This window comes from Musca autumnalis, unplaced genomic scaffold (genome assembly GCF_047663935.1).
Source record: "Musca autumnalis isolate F117 unplaced genomic scaffold, ASM4766393v1 scaffold_3, whole genome shotgun sequence".
NCBI lineage: Eukaryota > Metazoa > Arthropoda > Insecta > Diptera > Muscidae > Musca > Musca autumnalis.
Genome location: NW_027411866.1, coordinates 206,523,410 through 206,550,759, shown reverse-complemented (window position 1 = coordinate 206,550,759; position 27,350 = coordinate 206,523,410). Strand labels below are relative to the sequence as shown.

General features: G+C 36.2%; 1 protein-coding gene across 1 annotated transcript in view; it reads left to right on the top strand.

The window, feature by feature from the left end:
• The window catches only part of LOC141398769 (galactose mutarotase), a 106,208-nt gene that overhangs the window by 45,025 nt on the left and 33,833 nt on the right, over positions 1-27,350 (top strand). Inside the window, exon 3 of the mRNA XM_073976420.1 lies at positions 14,833-15,206. Coding sequence (XP_073832521.1) covers positions 14,833-15,206 — 374 coding nt within the window. The remainder of the gene's footprint in view (positions 1-14,832; positions 15,207-27,350) is intronic.

Genomic DNA, 27,350 nt, shown 5'->3' with positions numbered 1-27,350 from the left:
AACAATTGTGCTCATTAAAATAATTAGCGTTTTTATAATATTTTCTTTCTTATAAAGCGAAATAAAAGCGCCATAACTTTTGTCCGCAACAACCAAAAATTGGCTCGCGACCAGATTCGTACTCGGAATTTTTTTCTTAACCCACATATCAAAAATCGTTGATGTAGCGCGAAAAAAATTTATCCTTTTTTTCTGAAATGGAATATGAAATAATTGACAATATTCCTGATATACTTTTTGGTGTGCTGTGTGGTCGAATGGGTATACGAAATTCAGACCAAAGTTATTATGAATCTGGAAGCTGATAATAAGTGCTTTCATAATATATAAAGAAAGAACGAAGAAAGTTGTAATATCTGGGTAGGGAGATAAAAGTTTGTGTGTATATTGAAAATTATTTTTTACAAATATTTTTGAAATCTTCTTAAACTTTAGAAAAAATGTAAAAATATCGTCTCCTCCAAAAAATTTTTGGAAGCTGGCAGGGGTATGTACTATCATATTCAGATGAAATATTTTGCCTTATTTTGCCTTTTTTAGAAAAAATGTATTTTTCTACTTTAAGTTGAGTGAAATTTTTTATAAATTGATGTTTTTATTGTATATAGTATTGAACTGAAAATGTGGGATAAAGACAAAGTTTCATCCGATTTTTCTTAAAATTGATATTTAAGGTTTTAATAGTATAAAAAACATTTCTGCAACATTTTTTGAAAATTGGCCCACACTGTGACATAGCCGTACCGTCCGATTTAAGATATTTTAAAGATTTTAGCGATATTATTTAACCGATTCGGCTCTAACTTTGCATTTTGACTTCATGGAAAGTATAAACTGTTTGTACCAAATATTTTGGTTAAGACCTCCCACATCTATACGCCTAAACGCCCGCTTACAAGAAAGAAAGCGGTTAAACCTGCCATCTGAAGTAATCGAATTGTTAGTTTGTGAACTAAACGATGAATTACGGCCCGCGAATGATACTGATTGTGATGAAACCACAGATGAAGAATTCGAAGAAGAATATGGCGATGAAAATATAGTTCTGGAAAACGAAATATCTACATATAATCAATAATTAATTAATTTAAAACTTAATAGAGTTCTTTTATTTTCTTTACTTAATAGTATAAAACATCCTTCTTAAGCCTGTTTTAAGTCATACTTTTATAAAAAGAGTAAATTTTGAATTATGTTTACCGCATTTTATTTTGTTTTACAACTCATGTTTGTACTAAAACATCACATTTTGTACCCTAACATTTTGTATGCCTTTGCATATCTAAAAACCTAATAAATAGTACTATATTGTACCTTATGATTGCAGAAACGCGTTTTAACGGATTTGCAATAAATATTAATATTATTATAATAAATATTAATCTATTTATAAACGAAAAGTATACATTATGTTGTATTAAATAATTTTGGCCAAAAAAATTTGAATTGGGACAACTGTGCATAGTCAGATGTTTCACTGTGGAGACTGAAATTCCCGACTGTTGTGCCAAAGATATTCTCCTTTCCAATTTTGGCATTAAAATCGCCTAGAATAATTTTAATGTCATGGGCAGAGCAACGATCATATTTTTCTTCGAATTGCAGCAAGTCTTTCATTCACTGGGGTGAAGCTGGATAACAGATGTTTTAGTCACCGACTAACTACGAATCCGCAACCAAACTCATGCTTTACGTCATTTACGCCTTTCCCAATCCATCGTATTTCCTGTATGGCAGTAATATCGCCCTTGTATTTTTCAAGTACGTCTGCCAATGCGAAGACTCTATAAAAATTGCGAACATTCCTGGTGCAGATTCGCAGATCATGGTCCTTAAAACGTTTGCGGGGTTCGTCAACTTTAGAGGGGTTTGTTTTTCTTTTCTTTCGTTTTTTTTTTCATAGTAGGCTGTTTTTTCTAGGGAAGGGTTACTAACCCTACGCCCAAACCCAAGTTTTTAACGTTCTTATGGGTGAACGCGCGGCACATGTTAGCTCAGTACCTTTAACGTGTGTTCAAGGCAGTTCACCAGGTGACACCACGGGAAGGTCAGTGTCCACTTTAGATGAAAGAGGGACCAAGATAAATCCTGGTCTTTGCCATGTTAAAACCGGTCAGGACCGTTCCTTGGTATCTTCCATCCCCTACGTCACACAGCATGGTCTTCAAAATTGTCTTTAAAAATTAAAGTTTTAAGGCTACATCATGGGCTTCAAAATTGTCATTAAAATTCCACTTTTGTAGGCCACAGCATGGGCTTCAAAACTGTCATCAGCATGGACTTCAAAATTGTCTTTACAAATCCACCTTTGTCGGCTACGGCATGGGTTTCACAATTGTCTTAATAAATTAAAGATTGTAGACCACAGCATGGGCTTCCAAATTGTCTTTACAAATCCTCGCTTGTAAGCCACAGCATGGACTTCAAAATTATCTTTACAAATCCACGTTTTTAGACCACAGCAGGGACTTCAAAATTATCTTTACAAATCCACGTTTTTAGACCACAGCAGGGACTTCCAAATTGTCTTTACAAATCCTCGTTTGTAGGCCACATCATAGGTTCCTTACAAATTCACATTTGTAGACCTCAGCATGGACTTCATAATTGCCTTTACAAATCCACGTTTATAGGCCACAGCAAGCAAGGACTTCCAAATTGTCTTTACAAATCCACGTTTTTAGGCCACATCTTAGGCTTCAAAATTGTCTTTACAAATCCACGTTTCTAGGCCACAGCTTGGGCTTCAAAATTGTCTTTACAAATAAACGTTTGTATGCCACAGCATGGTCTTGAAAATTTTCTTTAAAAATTAAAGTTTTTAGGCCACACCATGGGCTTCAAAATTGTACGCTTTTTCTCCCACAGAAATTTCGTGTTGTTCATGTGCATAAACCTTGTTGTTCATTCAACACCACAGTGGGCAGTGTTGACAGCAACGACCATTTCATAAATACATTTGGTTGGCAACCACCAGTCATCTTAAATGTCTGATGGTGACGATGAACATAAAGTCAAATAGTCAATTTTTGTTTCCACCCTCTAAACGTTTACTTTTTACCACTTGTGGATCCTGTTCTTTTTTCCCCCGCTTGTGGTCTGGTAGTATTGCAGTTGAGAGGGAAAAGGGCGAACAACAGCACAACATAAAACTGCATCATGCCAAAACCATGCTTTTGGGTACAAAAATTTGTAATAAAACCGAAGGGAAGAAAAAAACATATTTTTTCGTTACACTTCAGCAAACATAAGTACGGAATGCTGGTTTCCTTGTTTTGTGGTGTGGTATACGGATGATACATTTCAATGGTTATAGTAGTCGAAGGGCAGCAATGGAATGTAGGGTAATTAAATTAGCAGACGTCAGTTAACGATGTAAATGAAGATATCTGTTGATAATCTTAAACTCTGTTTTTGTAACTATTTTTTGTTCGTTCGTCTATATTCGTAATAATTTAGGCATCCATAGCTCAGCCCCCAGATGCCATACAGACCTAATTTTTCATAGACACGTTCCCTATATAGTTAGGAATTCCCCATTTGAAAATCAGCGCTCTACATTTGCGCTAAGGCGAGTAAAGCGATCTACAAAATTTGACAATTCGTGTGAAAAGAATAACAATTTTACAAAAACTGGGGGGTAAATAATTGACTACTTTTTGAGATTTAGAGGTGCTCACATTTTTCGATTCTTGCTAATTAAGGGAAACTCTCTTTTATGTTCTACGTACCTCGTTCAAAAATGTGAAACTAATTCCTTTGGTATTAATTTTGTTGTTGTAATTTTCTTGAAGCGTAAAATAATTTTTATGACACAAATGTAGTTCATTTTCTGACCACCATCATTGTTTGTCATGGCTGCTGTATTAGCCGTCGGTGTTGATTTAGTTACCGTTTTGATTTTATACAACAACAATAACATCATCATTTGGTAGCCAGCATTCACACACCATCTTTCAAACATATCCTTTTCTACGAGTGGCTCTTTTCATTTAAATCAGACAACCAGCTGGCCAGTCGACAACAACAACAAACATACTAGAGACGACATGCTGAACGTCATCATCATGTCGTCGTACACATCGTCATCGTCAAGTTTTACAATGACCACTTCCGTTGTCATAGTAGGCACTGGCACACAAAAACAAACAAGGAGCAGTGGTTTCCCCCAGACCACATCCAACAGCATCCTTTCATTTTGTAAGCAATGGTCAGAGACAGGAAGGTTATTTTCTGTGTTTTTTTCTTGCTGTTGTTGCCACTCGGTTTGTTGCCTTCTAGAGATTTGCAACATTGCCCCCAAAGGCAATTTCAACAGAGTAGCAACAGTAATGGCCTCAGTCACACAAACATCAGCCAACCCCAGTGTGAGAAATGATTTGTAAAACGAGCAAAACATTGATGTGGGGATGCGTTTTTTGTTGCCTTTTTTGGCTAACAATTTTGTTGTTGAAAAACAACAGGCGAACATTGCACTCGACTGGATGCCAAATATCTAAGATTTCCTTGTAGTCGGATGTCGTGGGTGCCGGTTTTAAATGTGAGCGGAAGAAAAAAAAAACGGCACACACCGAACTGCATTTAAATTTAATTTTATGTTGTTGAGAGGGTTATGTTTGAAAAATTACTGTCATAATAATTTGTAAATGTTGTTGGGTACTTATAATAAAACGCGTGTGAACGTAGTGTTAATAAGGGTAAGGGAAACATGTAGGTTAAGATGGCAATACAGTAAATAACTTCATAATTTAGCAAGACGAAAGGAAAAGAAATATATATGGATTTTATACAGCAAATTTAACAATTTATTGTTATACTCTTCATGGAGATCGAGAAGGAAAGAAGCCTTGAAAGATTTTTAAACGAACATTTTTTAACAGTTCGAAATAAAAGGTATACTCTATCAATAAAGTTGAAATTGGTTTGAATTCCTCCAAAGTTTGGCTAGTATTGTATCATTTTAACAAGTAAGCCAAGGCTACAGTTGTAACGGAGCCGACCATACACTCCGGTTCATCTGAATAAAACCAACCAAATTTGCCCACAAATACCGTTATATCTAACGATACGAGAGGGATTGAAATTATATTTTTGTGGATAAGTAGGGTATATACTTACTTACTTAGCTGGCCCATTACAAAACATTTGTTCCATAGACCGAACTAAGAAAAGATCCCCAATTCTCTATGTTTTTATTTCTGTTTGACGAGATGTGGCTTTGTTTTTAAATTGGTTACTTAAACCATAGTAGCATCTGTTGGCCAATACAATTCCTCTTGTTATTTCACAACTGATGTTGTTTGTTCGCAGATTCTGCTTCGACCTTCCTAAAGGTATCAGTTACTTCCTTTACTGATCGTCCCATGATGTCTATGTCATCAGCATAAGCAAGTAACATGTGGCTACTGTGCCATTTCTTTTGACATTTGCATCTCGTATTACCTTTTCTAGCAAAATGTTGAATAGGTCACACGAAAGGCTGTCTCCTTGTCGGAAACCTCTTTTGGTACTGAAATGTTCGGAGGGGTTCTTTCCAATTTTAACTGAGGTTAAAGTCATCTTACAAAGCTGGATGAGCTTTCAAATTCAGACATTGCATGGAATACCTTTGATCGGAGGGGACTGTCGAATGTTGCTTTATAATCGACAAAAAGGTGATATGTGTCGATCTGCATCTCTTGGGTCTTCTCTATGATTTGCCGCAGGGTAAATATCTGGTCAATGGTGGACTTGCCAGGTCTAAAGCCACATTGGTTTGGTCCAATTATTTCGTTGACCATTGGCTTTAGTCGTTCGCACAATATCCCTGACACGATCTTATAGGCAATAGGGAGAAGACTTATGCCCCTATAGTTGGAGCATACAGTCTTATCTCTTTTCTTGTGGACGGGACACAGTATGCTCAGGTTCCAATCGTCGGGTACGCGTTCTTCCTGCCAGATGGTGCTAAATAGCTGATGCATACACCTTATCAGCGCGTCGCTTCCGATTTTAAATAGCTCGGCTGGTAAGCCATCGGCTCCTGCTGCTTTATTATTCTTCAGCCGGTTGATTGCTGTTTTTACCTCATCTTGGCCGGGCGATATACATTCTATACCATCTTTTGGGATTGGATCTGTGGTATCATCGTCTTCGCTACTATTGGATACCAGTAGATTGGAGAAATGTTCCTTCCATATCCTGTGCACGCTATCTCTATCTGTTACCAGATAACCTTGCTGGTTTCTACAGGAGGATGTGCCTGTACCAAAGCTATCTGTTTGATGTTTCACTCTTTGGTAGAATTTTTGGACTTCATTCTGGCTCCTGTACATCTCGATTTTTTCACACTCCCGCTTTTCCATTTCTCTCTTTTCCTTTTCTCCCGATATCTCTCTGGTGCGGTAAGCGTTGCTACTGATTGTAAAGTGGCTCTATATGCCGCATTTTTTCCTTCGGTAGCAGCACGACACTCCTGGTCATACCATGAATTCCTTTGTGGAGGTCTCTGGTATCAATATGGGCAATATTTTGCCATTGTGTTGTTATGTTATCGGGACAAGGAATGCTCTTATTAAGCAATTGGGCTAGTTGAGTGGAATATGCGGTGGCTATCTGTTGTGTTTGCAGCCTATCGATGTCCAACTTCCGCGTTGTGTCTGTTCGTGCTTTATTTGCGACGTTTAGACGGGTACGTACCTTTGCTGCAACAAGGTAGTGGTCCGAATCAATGTTTGCGCCTCGGAACGATTGTACATCCAACACGCTCCATCTATCACAACATGATCATTTTGATTACTTGTTCTTTGATCTGGAGACAGCCAGGTGCCCTTACGGATGTTGAGATGTTTAAATCTGGTGCTACTAACTACCATATTTTATGCTTCATACCAGTGTCAGATGTTTCACTGTGTAGACTGAAATTCCCGACTGCTGGGCCAAAGATATTTTGCTTTCCAATTTTGGCATTAAAATTGCCTAGAATAGTTTTAATGTCATGGGCAGGGCAACTGTCATATGTTTCTTTTAAGCGCTCGTAAAATATATCTTTGGTCTGTTCGTCCTTTTCTTCAATGGGAGCGCGCAAATAAAGCTGATGTTGAAGAATTTAGCTTATATTCGAATTACAGCAAGTCTTTCATTCACTGGGGTGAAACTGGATACCAGATGTTTTAGTCTCCGACTAACCACGAATCCGCAACCAAACTCATGCTTTACGTCATGGCAGCTATAATACAGTGCGTCAACTTTAGGTGTTGTTGTGTCGCCTTTCCCATTCCATCGTATTTCTTGTATGGCAGTAATATAGGCCTTGTACATTTCAAGTACGTCTGCCAATGCGAAGACTGCACCTTCTCTATAAAGAGTGCGAACATTCCAGGTGAAGATTCGCAGATCATGGTCCTTAAAACGTTTGCGGGGTTCGTCAACTTTAGAGGCGTTTGCTTTTCTTTTCTTTCGGTTTTTCATAGTAGGCTGTTTTTTCTAGGGGAGGGATACTAACCCGACGCCCAAACCCAAGTTTTTAACGTTCTTATGGGTGAACGCGCGTCACATGTTAGCTCACTACCTTTAGCGGGTGTTAAAGGTAGTTCCCCAGGTGACACCACGGGGAGGTCAGTGTCCACTTGAGATGAAAGAGGGACCAAGATAAATCCTGGGCTTTGCCATGTTAAAACCGGTCAGGGCCGTTCCTTGGTATCTTCCATCCCCCCATATGTTAGGTATTGAAAATATCGGCTATTATATACTCACACTAGCGGACCCGGCGAACTTCGTCTCGCTATTAGGGAATAAAATTTCATACAAAAACTCAATTTTCGATTTTTCCAATTTTCCGACTTTTCCAGAGAGATTTTCCAAAATTTTCTTCCGTAAAGACCTTCTCCTCGAAAATACGAATAACTGACAAAAAATTTTACAGAAATCGGCCTAGCCGTTCTCATTTTATGAATTACTATACATTTTTTACACCATTTTTATATATATAGATTAACATATAACGGTATTTTATAATGGCTTTTTTAAAAAAAATTCAAAATATTGACATGTTTTAATGGTTCAACCGGATAGAACCAGCATAAGAATCAATGCTTACACCACCAAAAAATATTCTTATAAAGAAATCGATAGAAACAATTTACAAAGTCAAAATTGTATACTGAATTGGGTTCAATTGGGCGTCAATTTCTTTCACCCTTAATGCACACAACAAATTACAAAGTAGAATTCCACAGGAATTTCCAGTAGTGAGAAGCATTTTCGGATATCCGGAGTGGTAATTTCATCACGATTTTATAAACTTTTGTACACTTTCAGACATCAAAACTTGAATGTTTGAAATGAAATGCGGATATCCTTAAGGGGACATCATATTCTACAGTGGTAAATATTCTCTAAAATGTATGGGAATGACTTATGCGTAAAATATACGACTCTTGCATACAGTACGCTTCTTAAAATAAACTTGTTGAAAGAAAAAAGCAAGCTTTTTTAGGCATTACACTTGATTATTTAAAGAAGCCTTGCCAAAGCAGGATATACGGGTGTATCCTTAATCAAGAGGGATATACTTTTACTGAATATTATTGAAAGTACTTCGTTTTTAATATAGAGTGAATATGCATCGATATTCTAATACAATCTTTCTGTATTCACAAGTTTTAAAGGGTGGTTTTATTCAAATGAGCCATATTTTTACTTTAATTGTTTACTTTATTTTGTTTTCGTTGTATAATTCTTATATAAATTGGACTTGAATATAAATGAATGACTATACTGACTTACTCCAAACACATGGAACGAAATATAACAAAACTTCAACACTTCATAAATTGTATAATTCGGAAAAATGGAGGTTGAAAAAAAAAATGTTGTAGGGGGTTCTATTCAAGTGAGCGGCAGTGTACATTAGGATTCCAATAAAAGAATTGCAAAGATTACCAAATCTATGGTTTCTTGGAAAATTACCAAAGTTGAGTTCCTTAATGAGTTGTCTACCCACTTTGGATATTCATTGGAGCTTTAATGAGCTTAGTTAAACCAAAATTAAGGCGCGGCATGTTACACTCTAAGGGTAGTGGTTCCCCAATTTTTAGTAAATATTAATCTTTCGTTGGAGGATCTTTTTATAAGGGATTTTGGGGACTTTATTTGGATTTTGTTCAACGCTCACCGCCGGCCGGGTACTTTTTGTTAAAAAACCCATGAACACTTGGTGGTGCACATGTAAACATTGAAACAACCCTTTATATTCGTTTTCGTGGCCTAGTATGTAGTATGTTCGGCTACAAAGCAGAAGTTCGTGTGTTCAAATCCAGTAAGGGGCTAAATAAAATAAAAATATGAAGTGTGTTGAAATTGAAAATAAATTCCACCTAAACTGTAATGAAAATAAAAAAAATATTTTTTTTATCATATAGCATATTTTTCAACTTCCAGTGGCCGTAGAATAACTAGTTGTTCCAGTGGTCAGAGAATAACTAGTAATTCAGTGCAACATGCACTTGTTAAAATAACGGGTCTGTAGGGGGACTTGTAAGTAGTTACGGCTGCCAAAAATCCCTTACAAAACCCATTATTTTGGGGTACTGTTTTTGAGGGGTAAGATTAATATGTCATGATCTGGCCTTTGGAATGGATGCAGTTGAACTTATTTGAGCTTTCTGGATCCCTTTGACTGACTTTCAAAATAATGAATATTAAATATTTCGTAATGATGTCAGTGAGGATGTCTTCCTAATTATTATTATGTCCAGGAACCCGATTTCGCATACTATTTGCATGGTAAAGAATATAGTACCCAAAGTTCGGTTTAATTTCCATATTTGATGCGTTTTATCGGGTTTGGTACACTTTTTGGGACTTATTATGACTGTAGAGGATAATATCTATCTATTATTGAGAGAGGAAATAGTGCTATGTTGTAGGTCGTTTCAAAATACGGCATTAAAGGTCTATTTTTTCCCTATACTTTCCCACAGGTATTTTAATGTTTTCAACGCGAAAATCAGACTGTTTTACTTTTAAGTTTTTGCTGTTTAGGGGCAAAGGTCATTATTTGTAAGATTTTAATTAATTTAATTAATCGAGCTTTATGACCTAAGGAGATTACATTGAAAAATTGATATCTAGCGAAGTCCTACACACACATCAACCGCTATGCGACGATCGTTTCGTTAGCTGGTTAGGCTAACATCCAAGATTGCAAATTTGAATTTGTGAATTTCAAATTGAAGCTTTTTATTTCCAAAGACGACTCATTTGTCCCCCTTTTATTCCAGAAATAATTTTTTTTCAATATTACATTCATATTACAGCCAATGGTTTTTTCCATCGCACAGTGTGTCCAAAATGGGTTTTGTGTGTCAAAAATCTATATTTTCTAAACGGATAAAGATAGAGCTATGAAATTTGGAGGAGATGTTTATCAGACATGGATGTTTTATTCCATGTAGTTACATGCCATTCGGTCAACGTCTTCTATAGAATTTTATTGAATAAAAAAAGGTTTTTCGATATTTTAAAGTTTGTGTAATATAGATACATTTAAATATGAATTGATAATTTCTTAGAGTTATTTAAAACACGTTTTGGAGTTATAAAAACATAAAACGTTACATACTTAAATACAGACTTGTGTTTTAACAACATAAAATAATTCAATTAATATGCATATTATAACAAAATTTTAACTAATTAAATTCATGGAGGAATATTTACTTAGCGTAAAAATGTTAAAATTTCGGTTTGTTTGTGGGTGCTATTCAAAAGCTTGGGGCTATGTTAACGATAGCTGATTCATATACCGCAGCTGATCGCCAGTATCCCCACCTAAGGGCAATTATCAATGAATGGCAACGTCATTGTTGCCATAAATAAAAGAATGACAGACGGTCAACAGTGAAACTATTTTCGTTATTTCATTTTGTTAAATATTAGCAAATTATATTTGCAAATATTCAACAATATATAATTCGGTCGGAAAATGTATCTATGAACTCCAAAATACCAAAAATCAGGGGTACCGTTATATGAGAGTTCTATCATAAAGTGGACCTATGTCCACAATATTTTGTGTGCATGTTTATTGACCACTAATAACCCTAAATGCAAAATTGTAGCAACTTCGTTCGGAAAATGTATTTAAAAACCCTAAAATACCTGAAATCTGGCGGTACCCTTATATGGGGGCTACATCAAAACGTGGACCTGTATATACAATTTTTAGTAAGGAGATAGTTTACTCGTAGAAAACGTTATATTTAAATTTTTAGCTAGATCGGTTGATTATTGTAGGTAAAATCTTCAAAACATGTAAGATCGGGTGGTAACGTTATAAAGGGCCTATTTTCCGGCGTCGCACTTGGTCGCAATTTCTCTATTGAAAAATTGATAGTTCGAGAGCTCCTCTATATTTGGGTACCATTACAACAGTAGAACCCCGTGGAACTTTTTAGTTATATCCTATTAAAGAAGAACTTATAAAAATTTTACACGTAAAAATGTTCAAAACAAATCAGGTTATTATACAGAACAGGAACGCAAATACATTTACTTCTAAGCACAGTTTAATACGTCAGGTTTCGTATTATCGGATAGCAAAAAGAACTATTAAAAAATTCCAATAACTCGTGATAATATGGTCCTCACAAAATCGACGAATATCCTTGCGATTTTTAGTATTTGTTTTAACGAAAATAAGATCATGCTATAGGTACCGTTACTTCAATTATAACGATAAAACCAACGAAATTTTTGTTTTTCTCTCTTAGCTAGGATGTTTTCTATCGCTGCATATAAAATTTTTGAAAATTTTCGACAATTTGTTTTTTGCATTTTTGGCACAAAATGTGGAATTTGGACACACTGTGCATCGTAGACAGTATACGTCTTTCACATCGAAAGATTTTTGGTGGATTGTGGTTCAGAACGCTAAGATGTCCGCAACATTGTCTGTTAGTTCGCGACGACCCACTGTTTTACATTGGTCAATTTTCCGGCAATACATATTGAGTTAAATATTCATTCTTTACATACTTGTATATGGCTGATTCGTAATTGTTTATTGTTAGTATGGTCCCAGTAGAATATGTTAATTAGTGTATACGATTTTAGCGAAATAGCTGAAGAAATCCAAACATTCTTCGCTAATTTTTTGAATTAAGCCAACAAATATATTTGAAATAATGTTCCAACAATAAATTTCTATATTTTGTTGTTGCTGAAATATGCAAATTATAGCGCCAATCATTATAATTTCGGTTTCATATTTTTTTCTTATGCGTTGTCAAGATTCTGTACGTATGTATTTTTTACAGGTTTGTATGCCTATGTTGTAGGATAATTTGGGTGTACTCCCATATTTCTTTACACTTTTTTAAATCTTTTCTGTAATGATTCTCTTATTTTGTAAAAAAAAACTCTCTTCAACATAGATATTTGCTTATGTATGTTTATATTTTCAAACGAAGGGGAGAGAGACACGACGTCGAGAATGAAGTCCGATAAAGGTCGAAATAGGCATCGATTAATGAATCTACAAAAATCAATATACTAAGATTTTAATTTGCTTTTAATTTATTAAAACAGAATTTTCTACATCCGGAAAACTATTTGTTGACATTTAAGACAGCTAAAATACCCCGCAGCATTTGTTTTTACAATATTTTATTATATTATGTTTACGGCGGTGCCGAGGTAGACGAAGTCCGTTACTACCTCATAATTATAGGAACTAACGTCAACAGTTGGCCCGATCTCTATGGACGCATTACGCGTAGACACCATCAACTTGGTCTTCTCGCCGTTTACCGCCAGACAAACTTAAGCAGCTTCCCTTTCGAGTTTTGCAAAGGTGTCAGTTACTTTCTTTAAGGAACGACCCAGGATGTCAATGTCCTCGGCATAAGCACGTTACGTATGGCTGTTTGTGTATATTGTTCTACTTCTTTAGACCTTCGCGTCTCGTATGACCTTTTCCAGCAGGATGTTGAAGAGATCACACGACAGGTCTAAAACCTCTTTTGGTAATATACTCTTCGGAGAGGTTCCTTCGTATTTTCACTGAGGATCGGGTATCAGTTAATGTCATCTTACAAAGCCGAATGAGGGAATACCAAATTCAGACATGGCTTGGAATATCTTTAGGCTGTCGAAGGCTGCCTTAAAATCGACAAAAAGATGATAGGTGTCGATCTGCATTTCTTGGGTCTTTTCCAGGATTTGTCTCAAAGTAAATATCTGGTCAATGGTGGATTTGCCCGGTCTAAAGCCGCACTGATAGGGTCCAATAATTTCATTGACCATAGGCTTTAGTCCCTCACACAATATGTCAGATACTATCTTATATGCAACAGGGAGCAGAGTTACGCCCCTGTAATTGGAGCATACAGTCTTATCTCCCTTCTTGTGGACTGGAATTAGGATGCTCACGATCCAATCGTCGGGTACGCGTTCTTCCTACCACATGGTGCTAACTAGCTGATGCATACACCTTATCAGCGTGTCGCCTCCGGTTTGAACAGCTCGGCTGGCAAGCCATCGGCTACTGCTGTACATTCAATACCATCTTCTGGGTTTGGATCTGTGGTATCTTCGCCGTCATCGCTACTATCGGATACCAACAGTTTGAAAAAATGTTCTTTCCATGACCTGAGCACACTATCTGTATCGATCGTACATCCAACACGCTCGATGAATGTCTTACATCTATCACAACATGATCAATTTCATTATTTGTTCTTTGATCTGGAGACAGTCAGGTGCCCTTATGAATATCGAGATGCTTAAATCTGATACCGCTAACCATGTTTTTTGCAGCTGCAAAGTCTATCAGTCTCATACCATTTTCAGATGTTTCACTGTGGAGACTGAATTTCCCGACTGTTGGGCCAAAGATATTCTCCAATTTTGGCATTAAAATTGCCTAGAATAATTTTAATGTCACGGGCAAGGCAACGGTCATAAGTTTCTTCTAAGCGCTCGTAAAATATATCTTTGGTCTGTTCGTTCTTGTCTTCAGTTGGAGCATGAACGCAAATAACGCTGATGTTGAAGAATTTTGCTTTTAATCGAATTGCAGCGAGTTTTTCATTCACTGGGGTGAAGCTGGAGACCAGATGTTTTAATCTCCGACCAACTACAAATCCGCAACCAAACTCATGCTTTGTATCATGGCAGCTATAAGTTTCAGTATTTTATTTATAAATGCACTTAAAACTAAAAATTATATTGTGTCGCTTAGCCTCAATAAGTATATTCTTCCTCATGATGGAATCTCTCAAATAAAACTCTTGCATTTAAATTAAAAATGGTGGCAAAATTAAACGGCAAGCGTTTTATTTGAGAGATTCCATCATGAGGAAGGATATACTTATTGAGGCTAATCGACAAACTATTTTTTAGTTTTAAATGCATTTATAAGTAAAACACTGAAACTTAATTTTTTAATTATTTTTTTATATTGTACTCCCCCCAAAAATTTTTCACCCCTGAAACAATGTTGTTGTGTTTGTCAGTCGCTTTTTTTCCTATTTGTGAAATTTGGATATTTTCCCCAAGAGTGTTAGATCACTACATCAGTTAAGTATCTACTTAAGATGTTAAAGGCTATCTAGAGAGTTTTCTTAATTTTTTTCAAAACTTCCAAACTGTATGACTTTGAAAAATTAAGCAAAATTCTAAAGTAGTAAGAGGAATAATCGTTTAACAATTTGCAATGCGAATACCATGTCCTTAGACTCATTGAGCATTATGCGGTGCATTCTGTGTTCCGGCAATCATTGCAATCATTTCCTTGGAATTGCTTTATTGAAATGTGTTTTTTGTTCTGTTCGCTTTTTTTCTTTGCAGGTTATCAAACGTCAACAAATCCATATTTTGGTGCCACCGTTGGCCGTGTATGTAATCGAGTTGGCAATGGTCGTTTCACATTGAATGGCCAAGAGATACAGGTGGCTCGTAACCTGAACAACAAACACCAATTGCACGGCGGCTTTATTGGCTTTGACAAAGTCCACTGGCATGTGGTGGGCCAGCAACAAGACGGTGTAACACTTCAGCATTGTTCACCGGATGGTCATGAAGGATATCCGGGTGAAGTAATCGCAACAGTCAAAATCTCATTGACCGAGGACAATTGTCTACATGTGCTGATGCAGGCAAAGACGACCAAAACAACGGCTGTCAATATGACAAATCATAGCTATTTCAATTTGGCCGGACATGTAAGTATGAAACCGATCAATGGCTGGTATTCTTCGCATTACGTTTTCAGATTAGGGCATATTTTTTCCGGCTGGAAAATTACATGCATGAAGGACAAGATACCATGAAGGAATTTAGTGGAGGATGGATGGAGGACATTGCAACATATGTTCGTTCTCAATGCAATAGTTTTGCCCATTGCCATTGATTGAGTTGAGGATTAGATTTGTCCAACAGCAGCAGTTGAAGATAAAATCATTGCAAATAGGAAATGGAAGAGAATTCAAATGAAATTGAAATTGTCGGAAGGAAATGTTAGGATGTTATCAAAAGTACAGGCAGGGTAAGCTGTCCAATACATTGTATCAGGTAGAAAATGCATATGTCGTAGATTTCTGCCCCTTAAGGTGAATGAAAAAACACGACGTTCTACTTCTACCAAGAGTAAGATTTATGACCACAATGTCACCAGCAAATCGAACATGTTTGAAAATTGTGTGCACAAATGTGGAAGAACGGAATGGCTTCATTGAAATGCATGCATGCACAATTGTGTTGATCGTTGCAAATTGAAAATGTCAGTTTTTATAACACCAATTGGAACTTACTCCAAAATGTATTGAGAAAACTTATAGAGACGTTTTGTTTTTTTTTGTAAGAGCTTTTTAGTGGGATAGTTGTTATAATCAGTGAGCCTAATTTTCCCCTGACAGACCAAATCAATACAGTCTACACAGAATTATACTATAAATTTTTTGGTCATTTTGAGGTCCATGTCTCATAGACTACCCTCAATGAAAATTTCAAAAATAATCAAATTATTTAATTATTATATTTAATCAAAAATATTTATACTTTTGTGGTGCAAATACCCGAACGAGTATTGAATTCGAATTCAATGTCCATATGACATAATAGTAAAAATAATATTCGATTACAAGACACTTCAACGTCACCCTTATTGCTTTCCGTAGACTGTTAAACATGACTTTGCTTGTTGTATTTGAAAGCAGAAGACACATTCTCATTAACAAACCCTTCCAACAAAAGAAATTCCTTTTAACATTATTCGGCCATATCTTTTCCGGTTGCATGATTTTTCAAATATAATTAAAAATTTACATTCCTTTCAAAATATTTTCCGTCATCAATGACAACATTAAATATTAATGTAATATAACCATTAAATCCTTTTGCAATAACAATGACATAATTTAATTAATACTGACAGACAATGTCCTTAGAAAACACATAATCCTTTAATTAAATCGGAGACACAAATATTATTACATTTAAATAACACATGTCACTTAAAAAAAAATTAAAGGTAATTATGATGAGGTAGTTAACCCTTAAAAAAGATTATAAGTGTAGGTTGAATATTTCTAAATACAGAGTCAAAGGCATGTTTAGACTACATACATATATGATAATTTATTTTACATAAAATATAAATATTAGGGCGTCACATTGGATCCAAACACTTTGTATATTACAATTTATGGCGATCGATTAACTTTAACCCGTGTCACCTGAGTGATCTTTGTTTCCATAGTAATTTGTCCCATACAAGGGTTCACTGAAATTCTCTAAAGGCCGAATTTATGTTGCAATCAATGAAAAAATCCATTTTGTCCCAAAATCTGCACCTAGCAATATTTCTCCAAACATAGATAAGTTCTAAGATAGGTCATATCAGACCACTTCTTCAAGTAATTCCCACCAACGATTTAATTTTTTCGCTAATATGGTGCTGACAATAACTCTCGAAGGTAGCAACCGAAATTGTTAAAAATTGTTCACATCGTAATATTTATTTGAAGCATTTATGTAGGCAAATTTTAAATGAAAAGCAGTTTAAAGATTTGTCCCGCAGAGTTCTGTAATTTTTTACAGCAGCTTGTTCTTGCAGCCAAAATTTGGTAGGCACATGTCATTACTTCTCCCTAATTTCGTCAACGATTGAATACGAGACACCTCTTCAGTCTCCCCAACAATAGCCACGGTGCGCCTTAACTAATGTTAAATGAAATATGCATACACCTGGGAAATTTTTGCGAATTCCGACACCACAATGTTCATAGATGAGAAACATCAAAAAATAAAAAAAAAATAAATAAATAAATAAATCGCGGTCAAAGTTCAAAGTTTTTAGGACTTTCTTATGTGTTCACGACTTTGCTTGGGTAGTGGTCCTAATATGAATCGGGGTCCTAATATAGTTCTAAAATGAATCGGGGTTCACTCATTGATATAAGAGAAGTCTCCCATGTCCCGTATGGCACATTTCATTACTTCTCCCTAATTTCGTCAACGATTGAATACCAGACACCTCTTCAGTCTCCCCAACAATAGCCACGATGCTAACAATAGAATGTGGTGGCACAGCCGCGAATCTTGACGAATCTGCTTCAAATTTGTTATATTGACGTATTTTTAAAAGACGGTCACTGAAATCGGATGCGCCATACAAACATATGCACATCGCGATATTGTTGCCCACTTGAAGGTTTTTTTGAATGGTAAGATGCAACTGACGGCACAATTTGGCGGCTAAATGAAACATGGATAAAATCATACACATTAATAGAGATGCACTCGCTGTATCCGAAAAGTGCATTCGCCTCAACTGATTTTAAAGAATTCGCGAATTGCACGCTTTTTAACTTTTGTGTTTTTTCTTTGGTTGTGATTTCAATATTACTCTGTACTTCATAATTTTATTGCTTATCACAGTAAGCAAATATACTTTCACGATGATAAAGTATTTTCCTTGAAGAAGTTTTAGCAAAATACTTCAGGTTTTGTATAGAAATTTAGCGAAATAGTAGAATAACTCCTAAAAATGTTTCCCAAATTTTTCGCATTAAACCAAAAACATATTTTTTTTAAATAATATTCTAACAACAACTTTTTGTCTTTTGTTGTTGCTGCAATATGCAAGTTATAAACCCAATCTATAAAATTTTGGTCTCACATTTTTCTGGACATTGTCTAGATTTTGTACGTATTTTTAATTTATTTTTTAGAGATTTTTATGGAATAAATAAAATTTACTTTAAGATTCCTTCATTATTTTTGATTTTCCGCGCAAAAAATATATATATTTAGCAAATATTTAAGCGTCTATGGATAAATATTAAATGCTGTTACCGATTTATATATCAGGAAAAATGTCTAAAATTGCCTTTTCCATTTCAAAAAAATCCAAAAAAAAAAATTTGATACTACATCAATGATTTTTGGTACATAGATTAAGAAAAAAATCAGCATTCCAAATCTGTTTTCGTTACTAACTTTGATCGTTGCGCGCAAAATATATGACCGCTTTAATTATGATAATTAGAAAACAATTCTAAAAAAATCGCGGCTTAATATATTTAGCTGTTATATCCTATTATAGTTAACTGAATTCGTAACCATTGCGATGATGCAAAAAATAATCGCAAAGTCTCAATGGATTTGCGAAAAATCAATATCAATTGTTAAATAATTTCACTTGTTTACAAACATATTTTTGAAACAATAGCGCTCATACATACGAAAAATATATAAAAAAAATATAACAGCATCCAGACATTTTGAGGAATAAAATGAAACCTAATTTGTGAAGGTTGGAGCTATATTATTCATGTTATTTGCAAAAATACGAAGAAAATATTACGAAAAAATTAAAATCATATTATTCTAATTTTATTTTTTTATGGTTTTATAGGAAAAGTTGGAGAAAATATGATTGAGTTCTTCGACATGTTCGTCAAAATTTCACGCAATAATGATCATATTCCGTTGTAACAAATTTTTCGCTTATAGTTTTCCTATTGGATAATATTATTAGAACCTTATATTAAATCACAAGGAATTTCAATTGCGGCATAACGTTAAAATAATGTTATATTGAATATTACAACATTTGAGACGCATATAAACCGCGTAATTATGAAAATGGCATGATGCGCATCCGATTCTCCAACAAAACGAATCAATCCCTTTTATTTGATGTACAGTTTGTCAAATTCTATTTGGCGGCCACGATGTAGCATCCGCTGCATATTAGGGTGCTGTGACGACGTGTTTTATCACTTTGAAGCTGGGGTAGGTTCAGCGGGTGCCAGGGTCGTCACAAGAATTTATTTCAGATATTGGACGTAAGGGAGAGAAACTCACACTGATATATTTTGTTTAATAAATCGTTATAAATGTCTTTATTTACTTAAAAACTATCACTACACTACACTGAACACTTTGACTGCACGGCAACAATAACACAAAAACAGCTTGTCGTTAATACGGGAGCATTGAAAATTCAGCAGCGGATCTGTTGTTGAAGTTATTAACGAGATGCAGCAATAGTGGCACGATGATTTAGGTTGGATGACGGCGAGTTGTATTGGCAGCGGCTTGGCCACAGCGGCGACCCGATGTGGATGGCGTAGATTGTTACTGGCGGCGGCTTTGGTACAGCGGCGGCCCGATGCGGATGACGACGAATGGTGATATTGGCCACTTGGACAGTAACGGCACGATAAAGATGATGGCGGCAGCTTTGACCAACTGCCCGGTGATGAAGCGCTATGATGGTGGCAGATTTGACACAACAACTGCCCGCTGATGATACGCTATGATGACGGCAGCTTCGACACAACAGCTGCCCGAAGCTCACAACGATGACACGTGGTGACGCTATGCTGACACGGTCAATGTACGATAAGTCGGCGTCGGCGCAGTCCTAAGAATAGGGTGTATTGCTACAGCCCCCACTTGGCCCTGCGGTCAGTCGGCGTCGGCGCAGCCCGAAGAATAGGGTGTATTGCTACAGCCCCCACTTGGCCCTGCGGTCAGTCGGCGTCGGCGCAGCCCGAAGAATAGGGTGTATTGCTACAGCCCCCACTTGGCCCTGCGGTCAGTCAGGCGTCAACGCAGCCCGAAGAATAGGGTGTATTGCTACAGCCCCCACTTGGCCCTGCGGTCAGTCAGGCGTCAACGCAGCCCGAAGAATAGGGTGTATTGCTACAGCCCCCACTTGGCCCTGCGGTCAGTCGGCGTCGGCGCAGCCCGAAGAATAGGGTGTATTGCTACAGCCCCCACTTGGCCCTGCGGTCAGTCAGGCGTCAACGCAGCCCGAAGAATAGGGTGTATTGCTACAGCCCCCACTTGGCCCTGCGGTCAGTCAGGCGTCAACGCAGCCCGAAGAATAGGGTGTATTGCTACAGCCCCCACTTGGCCCTGCGGTCAGTCGGCGTCGGCGCAGCCCGAAGAATAGGGTGTATTGCTACAGCCCCCACTTGGCCCTGCGGTCAGTCACCACAACGAGTTACGGCTTATTGTTCAGCTTACTAAGGCTCAGACCAACCAAAGTTGCGCACCTTTTCTTCTTCCCAATCAACCTCACTCATCAGCCATCAACAGACGACTGCCCAGAATGTGTGAACAACAGCTCCTTTTATAGCAGAACGGCCGCTCACTCCATCCACTCACTGCTTTCCCACATGCAATGTTTACAGTACGTTGTTCTGTCAGTGGTACTATTAATTGTCGCTTTAGTCTCATTCTTAGCCGCCAGGGGTGCATATATGTGTTGATGTTTAATATCCTCACTAGGTGGCCTGTTTGACCGTTAATATTTAAATGATAATTTAAATAATTTATTATTTCAAATATAAAGAAAATAAAGTTTACTTCATCCATTAAAGGTAAATATATGAAAATTAATTACAAAGCATAAAATAAACACATTAATATTCATAGATACATCAGTACAATCTATATATGAAGAAAGGACAAAATTTTTTAGTTTTCCATAAAAAAAAAATTAAATTTTTTTTTTAAGCTACATGAAAGATTTTTGGTACATAGATTGGGAAAAAAATGCCATTCTTAAATCTGTTCGTGATACTAATTTTGGTTGTTGCGCGCAGAAGTTATGGCGGTTTCAATTCTGATAAAAAGAAAAAAATCTTTAAAAGACTCTAATCATTATATTGAGAAACTCTCTTAATTAGGGGCTCCCTACATACTATATGTTTACTAAGGTCCCATAACTTTAGTGAAAAAGTTGTGCATTTTCGCGGAAATTAGGAAAGAATTCCAAACAATTGGTAGTTTGCCACTTGTTTTAATAAAATTCAACCTGCTTATGCCTCTGAAAAATAAATAAAAAATATGTACGTAATCTATACATCGCGAAGATTCAAATGAAACCAAAACTATACAAATCCGTTTAGTGGTTTTCATATTATAGCGAAAACCAAAAAATATATTGAGGAAATTTATAAAATTTTTGTAAGAGAAAATATTTATTAAAATTTATTTTGTGAGTTAGTTGAACAAAATGTAAGAAAAATAGGTCGGAGTTTTTCTTCTATTTTAGTTAAATTTCACGCAATAAATCACATTTTTTATTCTAATCACTTCTCGAAAACACGCTAACATCTAGCAGAAGATATGGATATCTTTCAAATAATTGTTGGGTTCCTTTAAATGGGGTATAATCTTGAAATAAAATTGTATCGGGTAATGTTCATTTTGAAATGCGTGTAAATCGCGAAATCCTCAAAATCACTTGATGCGCATGCGGTTTACCAATACAGCGAATTCTTCTCTTTTAATTTGTACACATTTGACAGGATTTACTTTGGCCGCTAAGATGTAGCATCGTCTGCAGTTTAGTGTGCAACAAACTGTATAACGCTTATATTTTGCACAAAGTGCATACACTTTTTATGCGCATCCGATTTCACTATCAACCGTGAAAAAATACATCGATCTAAACATATTTCAATAAAATCCATCAAGAACCGTGGATGTAGCATCACACAGTATTTTTTGGATAAATCGGATACAGCTCCCACGCCACTAAATTTTTCAAACCGCTGTTTTCGCACAAACGCGAGTGATGATTCACTTTCTTCATTGAAATGGACACGATCCACATAAAACGCGAATTAGTCAGCGATATTTTGAAAAACATTTTTCGCAAATTTTTCAATTTTTGCAGTAGCCATTTCCGCCGTTCTAGTAGATGAATTTTTATGATCTGTCATTCATATGATCCGGATCGTCGAAAAACTAAAATATCGCGGGGTACCAGCACACTCAAAACGATATTGTAAATACTGTACCCAAAAAATAGGTTTTTTAGAAAAAATATCACACTAAATTTTGGCCTTTGGCAGTAGATTACTCTGCTGCTGTGTGGGCTACATACTCAATATACATATCAGATTATGCGAAATCGCGAGTTCTGTAATCCTATAATTGGTTTTTCGAAATATCCGAATGCGCGTCCCAGTTACATAAAAAATACAAAAAACACCTGAAATCCGGCTTCAAAATGTCAGCATCCATAAAAGGTGGATGCAGTGGAAATTTTGGAAAGTGATACATTAGAAGTGTAATCTTCATTTTGTATTCTCCTACTTTTACTTTGGACAGATGTCCGTCATTTGAATGGTTTAATCAGAAATCGAATAGCAATGTAAAAAACCTGTTTAGCTTCAACGTGTTTTTACCTATGTTTTTTCCTTTACGCGGTCGTAACTACCACGTAAATTAAATTTTTTTGCTAAATTTTTGAGCTTTGTACAAAAACATCTAAAATAATCCAGCAATAGTCATAGTTACTGGTAAACTACAATAGTTCGCGTATTATAATAGTGCAAACCTTGGCTTCATGGAAACTAAAAAATTTTGACTTTTCCTCATATATAAAAAAGGATGATGTTAGTTACTACGCTTATAACTCAAGAACGGCAGAACAGATTTTGACAATTCGCACCAATTCGGAATGGTCTCATGGCAGAAAAGGATAAAACCTAAAAAAATCGCGAAAATTTGCGAAAAATTTGCAAAAATATTTTTTCAATTAAGTAAATTTTTCTACAAATTTCTATCGAGCTTCGCGTTTAGAGTAAATCTTGGCACTTATTTGGACAGTTTTTGGCGAAAATTGTATTTGCACCTACTGTGAGGGTCCATTGTACGCCTTTGTCAATTTTTGAAAGTTGTATAGAATTTTTTATTCACAATCAAATCGATTTTCATTTATTTTCAAGCGTCTTTTTAGGAAATTAACAGCGAAAAATGGTTAAAAGGGCTTAGTTTAGAGTTTGTAAAGATTAGTGGTGGTTTCGGTCAGATACCGATTGAAAAGACTAAGATGATAATGCCAAAAGTGGTTTCCACAGTTTTGAGGAAAAAGGTACAAGTCCACAAAATTGGTGGGTTAATTGAAACATCAAGAGCTCCGAGGTAATTTCATTGGAAGTGAAGTTCTGGCATATATGTATACTTTTAAACCGTAGGTAAAAACATCTTCGAAAGATAAACTTCCGATGTATGCGGTATAATATTTAAGCTGTACCAGATATATTTTGATACTGTTTAGATTCTCTCATGATACAAAAAAGGCAATTACAAACGGCCAAATAAATACATACAAACATATATATGCACATTGGTACTGTTGGTACACTGTATGTATGTCATTCGAAAAAGGGTGATATTCAAAATTGAAAAAAAAAACAAGAAGCCGGAGGTACTGGAGTTTTTTTTTTTTTTTTGGTCGAATTATCTGACAAATATTCTTTATCGGCGACATAAGTAGGTAAATACTTATTAATTTGACTATGTTATTTACGTCGAAATTAAATATGGTGTGACCAAGTAATCAACAACAGTCACGTGTTAGTGTGACAAGACTTCATGCATCCGAAACACACAAAGAACGGTAACTAATAGAATAGATCTGTCCATGTTACCAGAGCCATTGCATCTAATACCGAATTTGCAGTGCAAGTAAAATTCGGGAGATCACATTAAATAGAGAAGTCAGAAGTAAGTAAAAAAGCGTTAAGTTCAGTTTTTGGTGGAGATATTTTGTGATTACTAGAAACTTCAACGGTCAAATTACAGGTAGTTCGATCAAAAATTTAAGCTAAAATACTAAAAATACCAAAAATCGGGAGGTACCGCTATATGGGGGCTATACCAAAACATGGACTTATGTTGACTGTTTCTGGTGGAGATGTTTTGTGATTACTAGGAACCTCAACTGTCAAATTACAGGTAGTTTGGTTAAAAATTTTAGCTAATATCCTCAAAATACCGATAATCGGGAGGTACCGTTATATGGAGGCCAAAACATGGACCTATGCTGACGATTTTTGGTGGAGATGTTTTGTGACCACTGGGAACCCCAAACGTAAAATTACAGGTAGTTCGGTCAAAAAATGTAGGTAAAATCCCCAAAATACCGAAAATCGGGAAGTAACGTTATATGGGGGCTATACCAAAAAGTGTTCCGATATAACCCATCTTCGAACTTGCCCTGCCTATGGAAAAAAAGACACTCGGGTGCAAAAATATAGCGCTCTAGCTCAATTATTGCGAACGCTATACCAAAACATGGACTTATGTTGACTGTTTCTGGTGGAGATGTTTTGTGATTACTAGGAACCTCAACTGTCAAATTACAGGTAGTTTGGTTAAAAATTTTAGCTAATATCCTCAAAATACCGATAATCGGGAGGTACCGTTATATGGAGGCCAAAACATGGACCTATGCTGACGATTTTTGGTGGAGATGTTTTGTGACCACTGGGAACCCCAAACGTAAAATTACAGGTAGTTCGGTCAAAAAATGTAGGTAAAATCCCCAAAATACCGAAAATCGGGAAGTAACGTTATATGGGGGCTATACCAAAAAGTGTTCCGATATAACCCATCTTCGAACTTGCCCTGCCTATGGAAAAAAAGACACTCGGGTGCAAAAATATAGCGCTCTAGCTCAATTATTGCGAACGCTACAGTGATTACAACAGACGGACACACAGACAGACGGTCATGGCTATATCGTCTTAGAATTTTATCCTGATCAAGAATATATGTGCAAATGAGTAGTTCGATGTGTTACAAACAGAAAAACAAACGAAGGTGGTTACCTGATAACGATCGGATCAAAATGGGTAAATAGGTTAAAATGGGTTAATTGATTAAAACGCAAATTTAAATAAGCACTATATTCAGCATTAATTTCAAATTCATATTCAATTGCTTTAGTGAAATATCGTGTTCAGTGGTGGAAACAAGAATTGCAGAAAACGATCGATTATGAAACGAGTATGGCGTTATGATATTATTTTGCTTCAACTGCACTACCAAATATTTTTATTTACATCACAAAACGTGTTATTTGCTTAAAAAATATATCTTAGTCCCGATTTAGAGTTACCCAATTTTTTTCGCGGCTATTGTCAGTTTATAGAAGAGAGAGTCGAGGAAAACAGAAACACTTTGCCTCTCAGTACCTTATCTCTTTGTCGAAAGTACAATTGTCTAATGTGCATCTGCTTCAAAGATCATCCTAAACAGTTCAAAACAAAGAAATATTTGCCATTGAACAAGGTGATAGCAATAATAGTATTATAAGTTTGAACCAAAGCCATAAAGTTCTGTACCTAACAAACAGCGAGACGAAGTTCGCCGGGTCCCCTAGTATTGAATAAACAAATAATAGTTGTAATGAACCCCAAAAACAAGTGTAGGGACTTTTGGGCGTTACAGTGCAAAATACAGTAAAATGGTCATAATTTCCGCGAAGTTCATTTACATGTTATGCGCATCCGATTTCAATAATCACCATTACAAAAATACATCATTCAATGCCGTTTCAATGCGATCCATCAAGAACCGTGGATGTAGCATCCCACTCAATTTTTAGAAAAAATCTAGTATATCTCTGGATTTACGAGAGTTTTTAAATATCTGTTTTCGCGCAGTTTAAACACGCGTATCGATCTACTTATTTAAGTAGAACTGACACATCCAAAACGCGTTTTAATACGCGATATTTTCAAAATAATTTTTTGCAAATTTTAGAAATTTGAGGTGTATCATATCCGCCGATCTAGTGGGTGGGTTTGTGCGCGTCGTGGCTTGCTAGATTCCGAACGTAAAAAAACTAAATTTACGCGGGTTTCAACGGAAATCGAATGAAGTTTGTAAATTTTAAACCAAAAAAATAGGTTTTTGAGAAAAATTTACGCACAAAAATTTCGTGTTTGGGCGCAGATTACTGTGATCCTGTGAGGGCTACACCCTCATGTTATACATTAAAAAATGCGAAATCGCGAGTACTACAATCAAATAACAAGCTTTTAGGGAAATCCAGCTGCGCGTCCCGATTAGAGCAAAAATTCAAAAAACCCATTTTTCAGGTTTCAAAATGTCAGCATCCGTTTGAGGTAGATACAGTGGATATATTAAAAAATCATACATTAGATACTTCAACTCTGAAGTGTACTCTTTAACTTCTCCTTTGAGCATTAAGCTCTACATTGTGTTGTAAAACCACCAATTGGAAAATAACATAAAGAAACTCGTTTGTTTCAACGATTTTTTCCGATTTTTATACCCTCAGCATTTATGCTAACGAGGGTATATACACTTTCATACGGGCAAAATGTGCCTCATCGAAATAATGATTTAAGACCCCAAGTATGTTTGGACGAAATGTGTTTCAGACAATTTGGAGTCGATTGAGCAATGTCCGTCCGCCTGTCTGGCTGGCTGGAGCGCACGATAACTCTCGAACGGATGGACCGATTCGGTTCAAATTTTGGCTTTCGTAATATTTTGCCCAAACTTAGTTTAAGTTGGAAGATGAGCTATATCGGTCCACTCCTTCCGGTACCTCCCCCACAAAAGTTCGAAAATGTTCGGAAAATTTGTGCGCACGATAACTCTTGAAGAGAGTAACCGATTTGGTCCATACTTTGCCCATCGTGGAGCGTGTACCAGACTTAGATCAGGTTTTAATATGGACTCAATCGGTCCACTTCGTCGGGTACCTCCCACACACAAAAATTTGGAAAAGTTCAGTTTAGGATCATCTCTCGAATCGCTTTGATTTTTGCTTTAGCAACTAGTATTGACTGCCCTCCATACGACGGTATAAGTTTCATCAGGGGCAAGTCCATACTTCCTGAGAAAATACCTGAAAGTTGCAAAAAATCCCTATGACACCGTGTGAGGAGGTTGGAGGGCATAATAACTCTCGAACAGGTCTGCCGATTCGGTCCAAAGTTTGGCCTTAGTAATATTTTGTCCAAACATAGTTTAAGTTCGAAGATAAGCCATATCGGTCCACTCCTTCAGGTAACTCC